The sequence below is a fragment of the Porites lutea genome, chromosome 10 (genome assembly GCF_958299795.1).
Source record: "Porites lutea chromosome 10, jaPorLute2.1, whole genome shotgun sequence".
Classification (NCBI taxonomy): Eukaryota; Metazoa; Cnidaria; class Anthozoa; order Scleractinia; family Poritidae; genus Porites; species Porites lutea.
Window position 1 is genome coordinate 15,820,496 of NC_133210.1, and position 19,253 is coordinate 15,839,748.

Genomic DNA, 19,253 nt, shown 5'->3' on the forward strand with positions numbered 1-19,253 from the left:
AGCTGTCTTAAATGTGTAATCATGGGATGTTACGACTCTTCTTTCTCATCAATTAGATAGCGCAAAAAAGACAGTCAAAGTAATCGTTAAGTCGATGACTGGGAAGTCAAAAACAACTATTTGGATGATGCTACGAATACGTGAAAGGTTTGCTCTCTAGAAAATAGCGTAAGCTATCATTGTCTTAATCGGCGCAGAATAATGGCTTGCGACTTAGCCAATCAGATGCGCGCATTTGAAGTCATGCGCACTGAATGACTGAATACACCGCGTACCTCCCATGATTGGTACGATCGATTTGAGGCTACTTGACTTTTGTCCCCCGACAAAACCAATCGTAACTAAAATCTTCTGAATACGTGCAGAACGTAACGTGGCTGTTAACCTCGAATCAAAGGTAAAGAATTTTCCTAATCACTCAATTCGAAGTTTTCTTAACGTTTGTAAGTGTGCTGCACGGGCAGCGGAGTTAGAACACCATACTGTAGGGGTCGATCAACATTTAAGAATCATTATGAGTATAAACCTATCGAAAATCATACTGTAACAAAAGAGTTATCTATTGACTCCAAATGTACTGTAAATAGAATGAGTCCGAAAGACTCATCCATAAGAGTCCATTAAGCATCATATGCGAAAAAGATGCAAGAGGTGTCAATCGGGTGAATTAAGGAATGGGTCACTAGAAATTTATAGAAGGGTGATCTGGTTCATGTGGTTAAGCTTTTCGCTTTTAACTTTCATAAAAGCAAATCAGTTTCATTAAGAATGATATACTTTCTTAGCCCCTTGACTTGCCATACCCGTTTTTTGCTATTTAACATTTTGATCCAATGCGATAACTCTTTAGACAGATTTCTTTTAGTTTGATTCATTTTCTGTTTACGACTATAAGTACAAGGCTGATCGGAAATATTTTTTTCCTGTAAACGGTAACGTTATCATCTTAGAGAGAAAGTAAGGCGAGAAAAAACGTTAAATCAGTACAAAGGAATAGAATATTTTAACATTCTCCCCATTGATTTTAGATCTTTAGTATTAAAATAAATGAAAGAACAGCTGAGAACTTAAAAAACGTTAAGTGTTTTATTTTAAAACTGAATGTTAAATTTTGCATAATTATGAGCGTGGCTGGTGATGTGACTTTCAAAAGTGCAATGTAAACACCCAAAATTGTTCTTTTCATCTGGGCACTATTATAATTTTCATAAAGGTAGTTCGATGGGTGTTTTTTTGTATTATTGATTACAACTCTTTTTTACTTCAATTGTTTTAAAATAATCATTGCAAATACTTTAATCAGATATCTTGTTAAGAATTTCATATCATGTCTAGAATCTTGTTCGGAAGTTATTTTCTTTTCACCATTTGGTGATTCATTTTGTGATTTTTCAAAGATAGCCAATGATTTGTCTGTAAAGTTATGTGAAAATGCAATGCAGACACTGAGCATCTCGGCATACATCAGGATTTCGTATTATAACTGTAGTCATAAAAGAGTATGTAAGCAGCTATGTGTCTCTAAATAGATCACAAACCAACTATAATCACAGTAGGAACGTTGAAACGTCTAGCAAAAAAGGCAGAAATCTTAGGAAGTTTGACTACGACTGATTCGCTCAAAGCTCGCACTTAAGTACTCTAAAATGTATTGTTATGTGATGGTTTGAAAAACCTTTAAAAGCATGGCACAACTCAAAGTATATGTAAAGAAATAAAATCAAAAACATTGGCAACTGAAATTACGTTTTTCTTTAAAGCTCAAGACGTCTAACCAAGGAATAATGAAGTTCAAATATGAAGCTAGGAAATATCGATTATTAATAATTTTTGAATGTTTAATATTGACCAATGTCAGTGTTAAAATGATTCACACCCACTAGCAAATCGCGGTAAATTTAATCTTTGAACACACGTAGAGACGAATACAGGAAAAAGCGCTTATGTTAACATTCAGTGGGCCTTGATTGCTGTCACCACTGTACGACATTTTCATATCGCGATTTTTTAACAACCGCTGCAACTGAACACAGCCACATATTTTGTTTGTTTTGTTTTCTTTATTTTAGTATGGCACTTCAATCTTTTTTGTTGTGTTTGCTAGTCCTGAATATGTGCTGGAGATCTGAATCAGCCTGTACAATGGCCAACTGGTGGGGAGCGTTTGACCATAAAGGATGGGCTACCTGTGACTCTTCAACTCAGTATATCAAAGGGCTGTGGAGAAACCATAATGGTGGCCCTCAAGAAAAGATCTGGTTGCTAGAAGAGGCAAAGTGCTGTTTAGCTCCCCCGCCATATGCGAACGTCCCGTCAACTTGTAAAATTGCCAACTGGTGGGGCGTTCTGGATGGGTGAGAAAATATTGGTTTTCACATTACGTTATCAAAATTCAAACTGAAGAATTGTTGACACTCCTGAGCTTTACTTTCATGAAGCATTAAAGCAGCTAAGAACTAATATTTCTACAAATTTTTGTCTTGAAAAGGGTTCTTGGTTCGGTTAAGAGTACGATTGACTTTCTGCTTTCTTGCGTAAAGCGACACTGATTTACACGGGGGCCGAGCCAGCTTTCAAATAAGCTATAAGAGTGACTCATTTTGGGAAATTTTGCTTTCTTAACAGTTATTGTACTGATTATTAGTTCCTCGAGAAATGAATTCATGCTTTCGTAGCAAGATCAGTGACAGATGTTTCTAGCGGTTTTCGGCCGTGATGGTGCGCATCAGGAGGGGGGGGGGGGGGGGGGCTGAAAAACTAGAATTATCTAGCTAAAACTTAGACAGTACCTCCCCTCCAAAACAAAAAAAATTAGTTCTAACCCCCCTCTGTTATGTTAAAAATAACGTCGCACCCCCCTCCCACCACCCACCTACCCACAAACAGACACACACCCCTCACCGCCACCATTACCATAGATGCCTTTGAGTAAATACCTTTTATATTGTCATGCTACTGTAAGCATACGCTTACTTGTTGGATGTCGTCGTCTGGAACAAATAGTACCTCATATGAATGTTCAACAAAGCCATCCGTTTCGGAGTCATCTGAATCCAAATCAGAGTTGTTTTCGGAAGTACTTGTGTGAGAATCAGAGTCGTATTCGGAATCACTGGATAGGAGTTCTGTGTCACTGTCATTGGCACTATTTCTTTCGTTGTTTCGTGTTCCAGTATGGGAGAAATCAAGAGCACGTGCTACTAGCGCAGCTTTACTTCCAGATACATGAAGATTGTTCTTCTTAAGGTAGATCTTAATTTGTCTTGCTGTGAGGGATTTGACTTCATTTTCTTCTTTCCAGTTAATGTCTGGAAGGGTATTGCGTTCAGCTTCCCTTTTTTGAGCTTCCAATGCAAGAAACTCACGATGCTGAACAAAACTTTTGAGAGTGATTTAATCAACCGTCAACTTCTCGCACACCTCCTGCATTTCGTTGGCGTTGGAAGAGGTTAACATACCAGAATCGACTAACTTCTTGACTTTCGCACTTGGAAGTTGTCGATCGATATATATGGAATTCAGCAAATCGATTCAGTCGATGAAGAGACATTACTTTTATTCGCATCAAAAACCGACAAAACTTGTCTACGAGATCTGTTTGATTCCTATTGTTTTATGGGGGAAGCTGAAAAACAAGTTCATGATTTTTGCTTTACATAGGATCATTTCAATTAATTAGAAGACGGGTTGAAATTGATCAGTTGTGAATTTGCTTTTCATTTTGATGGAATATTTTCAATAATCGTTTAACAGCTGTTCGTATTGATATTTGTTACAGTCTATCATGATGCCTGTATTGAGAATCTTTTATTGCGTTTAATTTTATTTACATTTCGAATAAAACCCCCTCTCCGTCAAATGAGTGATTTTACGTTGAGCCCCCCCTATCTTGGAAGCAATTTTATGTAATGCCCCCCCTCTAGTTTTCAGCCCTCGCTCCTGATAATTATTGCACAGACCCTAACATCAACCATTGAGTTAGAAATTCTAGTTTTTCGTGTTTGTTTTGGAGACAGAACGCCAGTTCGATAAGAGAATAAGCCGATTAACGTTTCCGACTCTTCCTTCCTCTGCCATTTCAAAATTGTCAAGGGAAGCCAACAAAATGCTATCTGTTCTGTTATAAAGGCTTGCTGTGGTCTGTGCATAAGATTTCGCATAAAATCTTGCTTTTGCCTTTGTCTTTGCAATGAAGGTTTAACGTCTGGGCCGTTTGTCCAACTGGTTACTTTCTACAAGGTCTTTGGCGAAATGATGGGGCTGGCTGGATTTGGCAAATTGAAGAGGCCAAGTGCTGTAAACCGAACATATTGCCTGACCAGTATGAACACTGCTACAACGAGAATATCTGGGGGTCATTTGATCACTATGGACTTAGTGAGTGTAAGAAAGACGGCTACTATGCGGCTGGATTTTACAAGTCAAACTGCAACACACTGGGTTGTATTGAGGAGCTCAAGTGCTGCAGGATGGTCGTTGGTGAGTCATACTGATAATCCGAAAAACATTTTATCATAAGTATTGATTAAATCTGATGGAATACTTTAAAACTGAGTGTGCTGACATTCACTCAAATCATTCGGTGACCAACAAAATTACAGCAATAATTATTTTAATAACAATAATAATAATAATAATAATAATAATAATAATAATAATAATAATAAGTAATGGAAATCAGGGCAGTTGATAGCCAATCAGATTTGACAATTTTGTTATATTTATGATTATAATAACAATAATAATAACTACAATAAGTAATGGTAATAGGACTGAGTGGAGTCCAATTCGGTCTGTGATCGTACGAGTGATTAACAAAATCCGACGACCGCGTAGCGGGAGTCCGATTTGTTTAATCACAAGTATGATTACAGACCGAATTGGACGACACGAAGTTCTGTTACCAATTAATCGTAACTTTAACAAAATTTGTGATATAATAGCGTACTGTCCTATTAACTGTCCAATTAAGGCTGAAATCAGGGTAGTTGATAGCCAATCAGATTTGACAATTTTGTTATAGTTATGATTATAATAATAATAATCCGAACCCAAAACTAACTATTAAAACCTATTTACAATTAGTTTCGCTGAAGAAAAAAAAAATTCAGTCAAAGCACTATTTACAAGTCATTTCATTTCATAAGCTCCTGTTCATTTCGATTAAAGAAAAATTCAATTCAATTTAAAAAAAAACTCATTTCAATTAAAACCAATTCATTTCGATTAAAAATGAAATAAAAATATTATTAAGATCCTATAATACTATTAGCGTTTAAGCGGCAGTCATCAATGAAACCCCCTTGTGGAATTTTGTGGAAGGTGTTTGGAACCTCTTACGCATGTGTGTACGGACCTTAAAATCTCAAAAGAAAGCAATGTTCTAATCCAAGTGATGGTAATGTGATAAGGTTCCTCATTCTTTTCTGAGAACTTCTCGGCTAGGCGTTTGAGAAAGCATTTGCAGTCGGTTCCCATCCCACCGCTGGTTCCAAAAACTAGGGGAGTGAAAGATCCCATTTCAACGTCCAGTCCTCCTGCTCCTTAATAAAGAGTGCGGATGTTGTTTTTCCCTTGTTACACTTGGAGTTAACATGCGTTACTCTGACATCAAAAAATGCTGTAACTCCACGAGACCAAAAGCCCTCTGCCTTGAAGTCCAGTCTTGCCTTCGGGCTTGTTACCGCGCTTCTGAGGTTGAATCGCGCATTATCGAGAGGTTGTAGCTGTGGTTCGACTTCAACGTTAGTGCAAACCTTACTAATAAGTGAGGTAAGTAGGTTGCAAACACCATCGTGTCTCTGCGCCACAAACCTCCCTTTTCGCATGACAGGGCATGGCAGACGGTATACTTCTCACCACAAACACACTTGCTTGGTAAGTCGGACAGGGGCAGATTATACCTTAAACGCAGAGAGTGTCTGAATTCTTGTTTATTCAGCACCAAGCCTTGATCGACAAGAGGCACTGCAGTAAGCCCTGAGCTCGCACCCTTGTCTCTCGATTAATAATAATCATCATCATCATCATCATCATCATCATCATCATCATCATCATCATCATCAAAGACCATGACGACAGGAAATCCTTGTACTCTATCAGCAGACAGTCAATAAAGTTCAGTCGGGAACTAAGAGTGGCTGCAATACCACCTGAAGAGGACGAGGGGGAACACCAGCTATGCCCGCAGAACAAAGGCCAAGGCCAAACACCAGGGTCGCCAACAGCTCAGGTCCAAGTGGGAATCAAAAGCGCTGCAAGGTAAATACCCACAACGGGTGAAACAGGCTGTCGTGGACCAAGACAGGACCCACAGATGGCTAAAATCAGCTGGCCTCAAGGTAGAAACCGAGCGCTTTATCATCGCGGCTCAAGATCAAAGCCTCCCAACACTCTGGTACCAACGCAACATCCTCAAGAAGCCTGATGTGGACCCAAAATGTAGACTGTGTGGCCGTTTTGACGAGACCATTGGCCACCTGGTCTCTGACTGCCCTGAAATGGCTAAAACTGAATACATCCACCGACAACAAGGCAGCTGCAAACATGCACTGGACGATCTGCAAAGAGTTTGGCATTGAGGTGAGAGTTTGGCATTGAGGAGAAGGAACGATGGTATGAGCAGGAACCCGAGACTGTCACCGAGAGTGACAGCTCCACTATTCCGTGGGACATGCCCATCCACACTGAGAGGACCATAGCAGCTAAAAGGCCGGACATTGTGCTAAAGAACAAGAAGGATAAAACCTGCCTTCTCATTGACATGACTACACCCCTCGACACCAACACCTTATTCAAAACCACGGAAAAGCTTACCAAATACAACGACTTGGAAATCGGGGTTGAGCGAATGTGGGGGCTCAAAATAACAACAGTCCCGGTTGTTATGGGAGCTCTTGGCACCATCAAGAAGGACATGGAAAGCTACTCCAACAAAATCCCTGGCAACATCAACATACATGATCTCCAGAAAATAACTCTCCTTTCTACAGCCAACCTTCTCAGGCGAGTCCTTTCCATCAAGTAGAAACCCTCTTTGACTCCCAAAGTCCATGGTTTGGACTCGGATGTTGAGAAAGAAAATCAATTGCAATTACACTAGTATATCTTATGTAATAATAATCACAATAATATGTACCAGAATGCGTCGTTTAATTTTTATGTGCAAGTTCATGCGTCAGATGTGATCAAAGTAGTCTGTAGCAGCTGATCGAGTTCATCTTTAGCTTGAATCAATTTTGTTTTAATAATTCTCTACAGATATTTGCCGCACCACCCCCTGCAAAAACGGTGGCACTTGTACCGCTGTCCCGATTGGAGTGGGCTACGTCTGCGAATGCAGATCTGGATACAAGGGGACCAACTGTGAACTTGGTAATGCCCCATTTAACATTCTTTCACTTGTACATTACCTTTCACGATCGTTATGGCTGCACGCATGGTTGTTTGTTTGTACGTACATAAATCCGGTTTGTATAGGTAATAGCATGATTAGTAGTGATATTTGGCATAAATACCACGAGTGATAGTTCAAAATTGTTATACGTAATTTCACGAGCCGTTAGGCGAGAGAAATTTGAGACAATTTTGAAATATCATGAATGGTATTTATGACTAATATCACATACAAATCATGCTATTATTTGTTTATACTACTACCCGCAAACGGTTTGTAATTTTCACCTGTAGGTATTTCAAATTAAGCTGAAATATCACTGCTCTAAGCCAATCAAATTGCAGAAATTTCTCATGTAGTAGTATAACCGTTATAACAGGTGGGTGGGTTATGAGCCTTCAACTTACTCCCAGACCTGTATGACCAGTATCTGTTTCGTTCTTCCCTGCAGCTTTTTTTTGTTTTCAGTACTAGCGAGTGCTAATCTACTCGCGTTTAGAATTGAAGTTTTTTTTCTCATTGAAAGTCTTCCTTGAAAGGCTACGAGCCTCAACTATCCAAAGCAAGCTAGTTAAAACGCGCCAGTCACTCGCCCAGCATTCCCCCTTTTTTTCAGCTCCTCAACGAGCATGCATCTTAATTGTTGAAACTTGGCCAGACAATGTTTATTTATTCAGAGTTCCTTGAGGTATACCGGGTTACTCAGAACATATATGTACACTAACAAGAGTAGTCCCCGTTGCTAACAAGGCTAGGTATGGCTACGAAGTGGGGTTAGAGATGAGACGAACGCCTAGCCTCTAAAAAATACTTGTGCGTGGCTAGTACTTGAGCAGCATCAAAAGTCAGTAGGAGGCATGGGGGCTTCGAAACTCCACGGTATGGCCAGTCTCTTACGAAGCAAGCAACCCTATCACCCCGGCAAGTGGCAACCGTGGGTATCTGTTTCACTCTCATGATGAGTCCTAAGCGAAACAGCCGTCCATGTCTGCTACTTCCTGGGTGATATAGTTGTGGGCATGTTTGAGGTACTTACCATACCACTGAGCTTCCTACTGAACACTCATATCGATAAACAACAAACGTAGCGATTTTGTGAAGCTCGGAGCCTCCTTTCTGAATATTCGAGTCGGTTAGCATTAGGGCCTAAACCCCGTTGGACACCTTACGAAGTTTACACGTACCGTAGGATTTCCTTATTGGTTTTGAACACTGAATATAGTGATTAGAGATAAGCAACGATATTGATTAGGGTTAAGCACTGACCATGGTGATTGGGGTTAAGCCTGAAAATAGTGATTAGGGTTAAGCACTGACTCCAAACGGTTAGCTTCTTGGGTTGTTGCTATATAGCTTCAAATCAGACCAATGCTCGCCAGCAAATTCTCAGTGGCGTAGTGGTATAGGTGATGGACCGCACTCACTACGCTTACTTTCGCTCTTCTGATTTTAAAATTGAGGAGACTAACACTTTCATGAATATTTCCTGAGCAGACATGCCAAGAAACTTAGAAATTTCATCCAAGTGTAGTGTTCAAGCAATAAAGAACACTACGTTGTGTAAACTTCATAAGGTGTCCAAGAGGTTTGGACCGATGGGATGATATAATGCTGATGAGTCTTTTTGAATTATCCCATAATACACGGACTCGTACTCAGTTTCCCTCGTATGAAATCCAGCAAAATGATAAGATCCGCTTTTCGTACAAATCGCCTAAAAATACACAGCTGAATACAAAAATGTTTTTAAGTAAGAAAAGGCTCCTTCTTAAAATGAATAGTACACTTGAATTAACGTTGTTTCTATTTTTCTAGCATCAGGAAGATAAGCCATTTGCATTTCAATAACAAGTAATAAAAGGTAAGGATCTCAATTCCTTCTGATTTTCTACTGATACTTGTGTCGTAGTCGTTAAATTAGAGTCAACTCGACTGTTTTCAGGGCTTTCGACGACCTTAAACTGTTCGTAATATCAGCACAAAAAATTAAATAATTTCATGTCAGTTTCATATTATTTTGGACAGTTGTTGTCTTCTAGTCCATTAAAATCCTAATATCAAAACTTGTTAACTAAAAACTGACGTTTAATTTTCTTAAACGTGATTCGACATCTCTCAGACAGGATACAGCCTAAATACCTAACTACATATCTATATTTTTTCTATAAAGTTTCTTATATCGTTAAAATACACGTCTTATTTTTCTTTTATTTTTAAATGCCGCCTAGTATATTCAAATAGCCCACGTTCAATGTGTCAAAATTCCAACATGACCCTTAGGCTTTCTGGTCATTTTTCTATATTTGGTTTGGTTTTCTTTGTGCGCAAGTCTCTTTTGGGAATTGCGAGACAATGGAGTCTTGAAAAATTTGCAATTTTAACCCTAAAGCCTCGGAGTCACGTTAGAATTCAGTTAATATATATCGAACATCGGCTATCGCCGGTGGGGGAAAATCCCTACTCCTATAAGTTCGTTGGCTTCTCGGAGATTTCCCCACCACAGTCACTCCATGCCAGCTGTATACAAATTTTAATTTAATGTTATTTACCTATTTATTGTGTTTTTTATTCTTCTTCTTGTAATTTATTTTGTTTGGCAAAAATAAAATAAAATAAATAATAATGATACTAAATTCTGTCTTTTAGGCTGTTGATCTGCCGAACCTTTTAAGAAGTCCCCTTTTCAACAGGATATAGGATGCTTTTTAGCTAGACAAAAATGCACATAAAAGAAGGTTACAATAAAAAGTAGTCTGTGGTGAGACAGGAACTGTACTCATTATCAAAAATAAAATAAAGGTCAGGAACGAAAACACGTTTTGCTTGGAATGTTTATTTATTTATTTACTTATTTAGCTATACGCGATCATGCCGGGTGGTCGCTTACCGGAAACAGAAAACAAAAGAATATGTCAAATTTCTGGCCCAAAAAGTGGTCGCGGTAGTTTAAGAAATTTACGTAGTGGTCGCTTACGAGAGAGTTTTTGAAACAGTGTTTGCCTGAGAAACAAAACGGTTATTTGTAAAGTGGTCTCTTACGGGAGGTGGTCGCTTACGAGAAGTGGTCGCTATGAGAGAGTTGACCGTATTTTTTTTGTCTGCAGGCATGGAAAAGGGCATCAAATATAGCCAAGATCAGTCGAGTATGATGCTACTTTTCGAGCATAATTTTAGGCATAACGCTGTTGTTTCATGTGTCGTTTTGAGGGTGACACTCCAAAGCATAATGCTCAAATTTTCGAGCATAATGTATTAATTAACAATTAGTGAATAAGGCTGAGTATCTTTTGAAGAATTATAGAGATTGAGGAGGGTGTTATCCGTTGACGCCGTAGGCCGAGGCAGATAACACCCTCGATGTCCATAATTCTTCATATGATATCAATGCCGAATTTAATAATTGTTTTATTATTCATTCAAAATAACTCCTGTTTTAAAAACATACGGTGGCTAAAACACGCTTACCTCCATTGATGTTTTCCAACACTCTATGATGTACCCGCAATATTGATTAAATCTTGTGGCTTTGCTCGTCTTTTGAACTCTATGACTCACTCGCTACTTATACGCTCTTGGTTAGCTCTTCAGAATGAACTTCAGCGTTGCAGTTATAACCACATGTACACCGACACGAAAAATAAATGCTAGAGGCGAGGTTTTGGACAGATAGAACAACAATAGCCTGCGTAGCAGGCGCTTGGAAGTAGTGGGCACAAGAAAAAACGGGTGCGCGCGCGCGCCCGTTCTCTCTTTTTGGCCCACTACTTCCAAGCGCCTGCTACGCAGGCTAATATCCGCACTCACAGAGTGCGAGTTGAAACGATTTTCGGGGGCCTTCCGTGCAGGCGCTCCCTCACCCTTTGCGTGTCTCCCTCGCGCGCGCCCGTTCTCTCTTTTTGGCCCACTACTTCCAAGCGCCTGCTACGCAGGCTAGAACAACAAATCCACATGACCCCAAATCAAGGATGAAACCGCGCAAAAGCCAAAACGCGCCAATTTCCTATCCTGGGGGGGAGGGGGGGTACAAATTTTCCATCTATTTTGTCCAAGCCGTTGTAGTAAGGGCGAGGATAGGGACCTTCTTTAAAATTGTCCTATTATTTAAGCCCCATGCTGACGGGTTTTTTGAATGAATCGGCTAGCCCAACTGTTAAAGCTTTCCGAAGGAAAAATGAGAAATGTCTAACTCTGATGGGATCAGACAAAATAAACCACCAGCTCAAGTACGAGGCTCCTCTGCCCTCTCCTCACTAGCCTGTTCCAGGCGTTCAGATAGTAGAGCGCGGGAGAAAAATTCCCGAAGAAAAAAAAAAACGCTAAGAAAAAAATTCATGATCACGCGAAATATTGATTCAAAAATCTCCCTTACATTTAGTTCATAGCCACTCTGTGTCCTACGGCCGGTTTAAAAGCCGTTTAGTCGACTTTCTTTCCATCGATCGAGTACTGAACACTATAAACGAAGAGTTTAGTACTCGATGGAAAGACAGTCGACTAAAAGGAGTTTAACCGGCCATAGGACACAGAGTGGCTATGAACTAAATGTAAGGGAGATTTTTAAATCAATATTTCGCGTGATCATGAATTTTTTTTATTAGCGTTGTAGATTCGAATACATGTCTGACATGTGATAAAATTCGAACAATAAGGGCCCGAATCACATGTAATAATGCAAGAAATCTCGACCTTCGTTATCTTAATGGCTACTCAGTACAGATAGACAAACAAGAAGAATTCGTATCTTTAAGATTTTTGCATTTATTTGGCATCAGATAATACACTAATAATTCCGTAGTACTCTGACCAAAGACCTCTGAAGTCAGGACCCTTGGGCTACCTGTGGTATTTCCGGTCGTCGCTTCTCTCCCTCCGAGGGAGCGGAGCGATGACCGGAAATACGTCTGCTGTATCTTCGTCGCTTTTTAAAACAAACGTAAAGGTTACCCCACAACTTGTGTTCGCAAAAAGAACTTAGCGGAGATGGAATCGAGCAAAAACGTTTTTATATCAAAGGAAAAGCGTACAGTGTATTTTTTTAGGCCAACACATGACGAAACATTCCACGTGAGACAAATAAGGGCAGAAGGGCCAAAGTCCTACAGCCGCATCCTGTCTTTTTAAATGTCACATAACATTCACAGACGCAATGAGTTGTAATGGAGTGGAGGGAAGTCACTTCGTTCTTCGTCGTCCTTCTGTGCCGTTTTATACTCTTTCTCTTCATAATAGTCCTATCCTTGCTCATTCTTGGTATCCCAAACGTTAACACATGCTTTTTAACGGTGAGTATGTTAAAATCATTTCTTCTTCAAAGAGCTGAATGTAGCGGGTTCATTGTATGAAAGTGGTTATAATTCAAATACCCAAGCCCGCGATTAGTCAGTAATCATTTGAGATTTCGCTCAACTACGAGACCATCGAAAACCAAACATTCACGGCATGATAAAGCAGTCTGTTATTTGTAACTTTTGAATAATCCATGGATCCAAGTTTTATTAAGAGCCATTTTTCGTGTCGTCACGCAACGTTCTTGAGTACGCGTGACGACGCAAAGAACTGCCAGAAGGCAAAAGAGTAGAGATAACCTGAGTTCAGCTGCCCCCTCCCCTCCGCAAAAAACGAGCATCTGAGCATCCGGAACCCATAACCCGCGAGAACTAATGACGAAAGGTAACGTTATGTGTACAATCATTTATTATTTTTTATTTATTTATTTATTTATTTACTGTATTTATTTATTTTAGAGTCAAACTCTACTAACATATCCTTTCTACCACGACCACCTCTCCACGTCGGCCTTTTGATTTAATCCCAGGAGATAGTTCCTACCAGCGGGAGAAGGGGTACCCCAGTGGTTCTTATGTTTATTGTCGTTGCAACCTCTCTAAAACGTATCGGCCATCCCTCCACTACAAAGACGAACAGTACTAAAGAAAAAAACCGTACTCCCAGCAGCGGAAGATAGAACGGCCATTTACTGAATAAGAAGTGCTCACTATGTTTTGTAAACATTTTTAGTTATTCTTGTTTCATTGATTTGATATACAGTAAAAATCAGCGTATAAGAACGTAAGTTTTTTCAAGCTAGGCTAAGAGGGTCTTATAAAAATGGTGCAAACTGGAAAATTAGGCTACTCAGGTTCTTAAAGAGGTTCTGATATTAAAAATAAATAAGGTGTTTGTCATTGGTGGATGTGGCCCATTTTGGGACTATTTTTTGTATTGCATGCATAATATGTTATAAAAGTTCCTTTAATCCAAGCATGTTAAAGCCATTAATGAAGTTTATATAAAGCTATGTAAGTCAAATAGCACTTTGTCGCTGCGTGGCCAAACATGTTACTTCTCAAAAGCACAACCTGTTTAAAAATTGTAGTCCAAAAGAGGTTCTTATGTAAAAGGGGGTCTAAATGGACAATCTTAGCCTAACAGGTTCTTAAAATCTAGGTTCCTTTACGCGGATTTTTACTGTATTTTTTTGTGCTACCATGAGCATTTTTGTGATGAAACATATTCGTCATACTGCACCTTCTCACACTGACCACTTCTGTCCCCAAGGAGGCCGTTGTAGAGTGGTTATGGTGTTTATGAACATGCTTGTGTCTGTGTCTTGCCTTGGATTTCAGGTGTTCATGGCTTTCATCATTCCTTTACCGCCAAACTCTATTTTAGTTGATCCAATTCATTGCATGTTGTCGAAATTCAGCCAGGCTTTGAGGTTAGTAAAGTTAACTTCGATTCACGAATCGATTATCCTCAACGCTAGCCAATTGTTTTAATATAGACATGGTTTGACAGAATGATGAAATAATGCTGAATTTTGTGGTAAAAGCAGCAAACTTTGCACAGTTTATGGCATATGGAAAAATACTGTTTATAGAGCTCAATGGGAGTAGGTTCATCTTCAACCACCATGATATTCCTGCGTGGAAACGAAGCCGACGCAAAATATTCGTAATAACACCAATCTATATCGTCTTTTCAATATCGTAAACGTACTCATCTTCGCGCTGACTTAGCAGTGATAAACGAAAAGCGTGAAAAACAGTGCAAGCAAACACTGTCACGTAGTCATGCAGTAATCGTGATGCTTTTTAAGACCTTAAGTTTATACACTTGAGGGTTTTCTAATTCTCTACTGTAGATTCAAGAATCCACGCTCTGCTCCTATGACAACTGTGACTTTCAGTTTGTTCAATCAACAGAGCTTACACAGCGTATGCAGTAGTGCTCACCGAAGTACAAAGGGTAACTTTCATCACCATACCCCATTATTTATTGAGTGTAGTTTCGCATGGCCGGCTGGAATGTATTCTACGTTACTTTGTGCATCATATCAGGTAAGTTTTTTAACTCACCTCCTAAAATCCTAGGCGAGCATCTATCAATTATCTCCACCGAGAAACTGTTTACATTTCCCTATTTTCCCGGGGAGGCGCTCCAAAACAGAATAAACCGGCCACTAAAAACTGTACAGCTACTGAATTGAAGTGGTTCTAAATGACAACTTGAGCTTTAAAATGCATGCTATGATTAGCTTTTGGAAATTTCACTCGTTTGACAGCGGTCAAAAGAGGAGAGACCTATTTTGCTGCTCCCCATTCCCCTCACGACCTCGCCTACTGCGATCTTGCTCTCCCCATATCTCTCAGATCTTAACATGTTCTTAAAAAGTTTTGACACGTAATAGCATGTTCAGAAAAATCTTAACATCCGTTCAATGTGAAGGCCATTAAACACCCTTCTTCTGCATTATTCAGCATCCTCTTTCTGATATAAAACAAAGGTTTCTTCCCTCGTTTATTTTTGTTTTTTAAGATTTACAATACCTCAGATGGCTTCCAAAGTTACCTCGACTTTGGTTGCTCTGATGTTACCATGTCTACGGCTTTTGGGTAAAATTATCAGAATGATCATTGCAGGATTGTGGTATGTATGTTACATAAAACTTAACTTGCCGCCTAGGCGAGCGCACGCGAGAAAAACGCGGGGCTACGTGAGACCAGACATGAGGTAAACTCGTCTACGGTTTTTCTTTCGTGGTGGCGTTCTCAAACTTCCGTGGTTTTTCCTTTACTTACCTGTTTAATTAGAGTCAAAATTAATAAACAGAGAGTTTCTTTACACACAACAAGAGAGTGGTAGAACCTGGTTATACTATTCAATGACGCTGCAAAAACATTTAAGGCCTCTTACCAGGTTTGAGATTATCAATAGTCGTTTTTCCAACGCTAAAAGTGTTGTTGTTACCACTCTTTCTTTTTAACTCCATGCAGCTTTCTTGCAAATGTTATGGTACGAGTTCTGGCGAATTTAGCGTGGACGTCATGGTCGCTTTTCAAAATGGTTTCATTGAGGATGATTCTTTTTCTAAGGTAAACATTATTTTACAGTTGACTCTCAAAGGTAATAAATCTAGATTGGAAAAAGGATCAATCTTTTGAAACCTCATTCTGATTGCTTTAATGTAACTGTGAGGAAAGAGACTTTTAACCATCCGGGTCTAAATTAAAATCTTCAATGATAATGCTATGACACCAACAAGCAACTATAGTGTATCAATAAATTATCGATAGCATATCGGATCTGCCAAGGTTTACGGCGCAAAAATCTTTACTGTATTCTTTGTTCCTTTTATAATGTATATATTGGCTTCCTGGAGTGACCATATGGGCTGGAGTCAGGAGCCAGGCAGCCAGTTGATGTTTAACATTAAATCAATTACAGGTCGGCTAATTGGCCCAAACTCACATAAAAAGTACAGACACACACAAAGGCAGAGAAATGATAAAATAGGACACAAGAAAATTGTACAACGACCAGGACTTATAACTTACTGCATTAACTCGAAATATTAACTTAAACTTTACCAAACACTTTTTTTCAACCCCCGCCACCCCCTCCCAATTTGAGGTCCCTCCGGCGTGATTATCACCTATCAGTGACCTATGTTGATATTATACTCCACTTTAGCTTTATTTCAAGGCTTATGATGCGAGTGTTAGCACATCTTCGAGTATGGACAAGTTATTTGATTTACAGGCTGTTTCCTGTGAGATTGATTCGCTTTCTAAGGTAAAGTATAAAATACTAGTCAGCAGCTTTAAGTCAAAAAAGTTAGGTGCATACCATTAATTTGCCGCCCATTTTTTTTTTTTTTTTTTTTTGGGGGGGGGGGGGGTGGAAAGAGACGGGTGACATTTCAGACTAACCATTAATTCTGCCTAAAAATAACAGTTAAACTTAATTTTCTCTCAAAACAGCTGATATTTTTCTTACTTTCTTCAAAGAGCGGCTGTCTTTCTTGCTAGGCATTTTAAAATAGTTTTTATAGCAGTTTTGCCCCAAATATGTGCCGTCCTCAAAAACTCTGAGAACCTAAAACTTAAAGTAAGCCATGTTTCTGGAGGGCTTTCCCCAGTAGAACGCAAACGCGGATTTAATAGCTCTTTTCAAGTCGCGAGTCCCAAAAGCGCCCGTGTAAAGTTTCGTGCAAAGCGTGGGATTAGCCGCAGCTCTCCCCATTATTATTCTCACTTTTATACTGGCTCCGTACGGCCGCTCTTTTGCAGTCTATCCTTCCAGTTTTTTCTGTTCGTCTTTTTTCTGGTAGGAAAGCTTCTGGCATGTTTTTCGTCTTTGGCATTGCGGCTCTGTGTGCCCCTGGCCTCGAACCACTACCAAACCTGCTGCTAACTGGACATCTGTACCCCGGCTCTCTTATCAGGTAAAACAAATGAAAGTGATGCCTACCTGTGTTACGGTAATCTCTGTCGAGTCTTTTTGCACATGAGATAAGTGACAACATCAAGCCCAGCACCAGAACCCTCCAGTGGAAAAAAAAGACATCAAGGGCTACATGGCGAAAGCTGAAAATACCATAATATTTTTTGTTAAATAGATGGAAATTTTCTTCCCAACTGAGCGCGCTCTCATTGGTTACTTCGAGGACACGTGACATCTCAGACTGAAACTGTTTCCCGCCAAAATCTCTGAGCGGAGTGAGCTGGCAACAATGCATTGTTACCCGCGAATGTTGACCGACCACCGCCTTTACCTGCACAGCGGGGTTTAATGAATTTTCGGGGTTTAATGAATTCACTTTGGTTTTTTTTGCAAAAAACGAAAGTATATGACCTCTCGGGGCATGAACGCATAAGTCAGCGTTCTGATGATAGCAAAGCATTAAAATACTACGCTCAATGCCCAGGGGTGATGCAAGGGTCCCAGGAGGGAAAACGTGCTACTTTATGGGGCCCGTGCGCCCATTTCGGAGCAAACATACCAATGAAAATAGTGTAAAAATTTGTCACTGCTTAATGTTACGTCAAGCATTTTGCCTTTAAGAGTGCACTTCTTATGTCCCTTTACTCTTTTTAAGGTTTCAACGCTGCGCAAAGTACGAAGACAGCACTGCTTGTCACTCATCGTTCTTGGAATTTTCCTACACCGTCTGGAATTTGACAAGAACTGGTCTTTTTGTCGCTATGTGTTGGACTGTAGACTGTAAAGCTTGGATTCCACCACGGCGTGACTTCACAAGTATCGTTGAAAGATGCCTGGCGTTACACAACAAGACGTATTCACAGCTTTTGTTCTGTGCGGCGGGCTTTCCATTGTTGATGAATGGACATTGTCTGTCACAGACGGTTCACAATATACTCTGCACTGCAAGCCTGTTACTTTTTATGGTCACCTTGAACGGTTATCACAGCCGTACAGCGCTTATGACGTATTGCGCGTTCTGTTGCGTAGCAATGAACGTTCAGAGCCTCTTGGTTGCTGTTTTCAATATCTATAGGAACTTACAGACTCAAAAGAACGGCTACATGGCAACCCTGTTGTATATCATGCAACTTTACTTGATGTTTTTGGTCATAATGGACAGTTGCACTCGGGTGATGAGCAAAGTGAAGAACCCGAAACAAGATATCTTGGCAGAAGACGGCTAATATTACAAGAAAATTCTACCACGAAGACCGCCGGTTGACCGGTCCACTTTTCAAGTGAAATCTGTCGTGAATCTGAAGATTTGTACCCAGTCGTCTCATATCACTTGTACACGTCACTTTCCAGATCTGGGTAGTGCTTCTGATTGGTTGGAACAAATTCCCTACTATACGTGGAAAGACAAATCAAAAGCACAACCCAGATCTCCGTAGTGACGCGTCATCAGTATGGAATTTCTGCGCTGGTTTCTCAGATGTCATTTCGCGGGAAAAACCAGTGGTGAGGTCGGGGAATGTCGGCTGTTTCCCCAGGTGGCAGATACAAAACTCAGGTTACAGGTAAGAAGTGCAGGTCACTTGGTCTATTGATAAATAGCTGTTTCCCCTTTAGCTAAAACTCTATTCTGGATCTTGACAAGGGGACACTTTTAGCACGGTGACCTGTACTCTAACCTGAACTTGTGACCTGCGTTTTAGTACCTGTCATTTTCTCAGGTTAATTTACCAAGGTCGGTAGTCTTTCCAGTAGACGTGCTGACTTTCTGGGTAATAATATCAAAGACAACGTTTTCGTGTAATCAAACAAGTCATCATGCAAATTGATTGTTGGTGATTTGGCTGAAGAGAAATCACATGTCTTTGATGTAAACTATGACGCACAAGTCCCTTTTTGGGTTAATTAGGTCACAGCACAGCACCCTATTAAAGATCATACACTGTGTAATCCCTCAGAACGAGTATTTAAAAAAATCGACTAAATAAAAGGAACCTTCAATTAATTGCTTTTTAGTTGTCCATCAAGTAAGATTTCATTATAACTGTCTACCCGTTTTGTACAAATTGGTTTTTAGCGCAAGGCATTGAACAAGGCGAAAGTCGCTTGATTCAATTCTTGTTTATTATCCTGC

General features: G+C 39.9%; 2 protein-coding genes and 1 pseudogene across 3 annotated transcripts; all 3 read left to right on the forward strand.

The window, feature by feature from the left end:
* The first annotated feature begins 237 nt into the window (after positions 1–237).
* On the forward strand, positions 238–10,198 carry LOC140950577 (uncharacterized). Of its 2 annotated transcripts, XM_073399813.1 has the most exons (6): positions 238–397; positions 2,070–2,354; positions 4,196–4,479; positions 7,261–7,374; positions 9,212–9,254; positions 10,041–10,198. In XM_073399813.1, exons 2-5 carry the CDS (start codon positions 2,071–2,073, stop codon positions 9,223–9,225), a joined length of 696 nt encoding a protein of 231 aa, XP_073255914.1. In that variant the 5' UTR covers positions 238–397; position 2,070; the 3' UTR covers positions 9,226–9,254; positions 10,041–10,198. The 2 variants fall into 2 exon arrangements, with proteins under 2 accessions (XP_073255914.1, XP_073255913.1); XM_073399812.1 differs by lacking the exon at positions 10,041–10,198 and having other exon boundaries at positions 240–397; positions 9,212–9,341.
* Positions 6,547–7,027, forward strand: LOC140950448 (uncharacterized; annotated as a pseudogene).
* A 2,129-nt stretch (positions 10,199–12,327) lies between the features above and the next one.
* LOC140951073 (uncharacterized) lies at positions 12,328–19,253 on the forward strand. The gene is made up of 8 exons (XM_073400295.1): positions 12,328–12,678; positions 14,023–14,114; positions 14,602–14,736; positions 15,215–15,325; positions 15,673–15,771; positions 16,370–16,471; positions 17,010–17,123; positions 17,778–19,253. The coding sequence occupies exons 1-8, from the start codon at positions 12,553–12,555 to the stop codon at positions 18,346–18,348; spliced, it is 1,350 nt and encodes a 449-aa protein (XP_073256396.1). The 5' UTR covers positions 12,328–12,552; the 3' UTR covers positions 18,349–19,253.

Bases quoted from the DNA above. Each gene is read 5' to 3' on its own strand.
- LOC140950577 (XM_073399813.1), top strand. From the start codon at position 2,071: ATGGCACTTCAATCTTTTTTGTTGTGTTTGCTAGTCCTGAATATGTGC. The intron at 2,355-4,195 runs GTGAGAAAATAT...TTTGCAATGAAG, and splicing joins TGGTGGGGCGTTCTGGATGG to GTTTAACGTCTGGGCCGTTT. The intron at 4,480-7,260 runs GTGAGTCATACT...AATTCTCTACAG, and splicing joins GTGCTGCAGGATGGTCGTTG to ATATTTGCCGCACCACCCCC.
- LOC140951073 (XM_073400295.1), top strand. From the start codon at position 12,553: ATGGAGTGGAGGGAAGTCACTTCGTTCTTCGTCGTCCTTCTGTGCCGT. The intron at 16,472-17,009 runs GTAAAGTATAAA...TTTTTCTGGTAG, and splicing joins AGATTGATTCGCTTTCTAAG to GAAAGCTTCTGGCATGTTTT. The intron at 17,124-17,777 runs GTAAAACAAATG...ACTCTTTTTAAG, and splicing joins TACCCCGGCTCTCTTATCAG to GTTTCAACGCTGCGCAAAGT.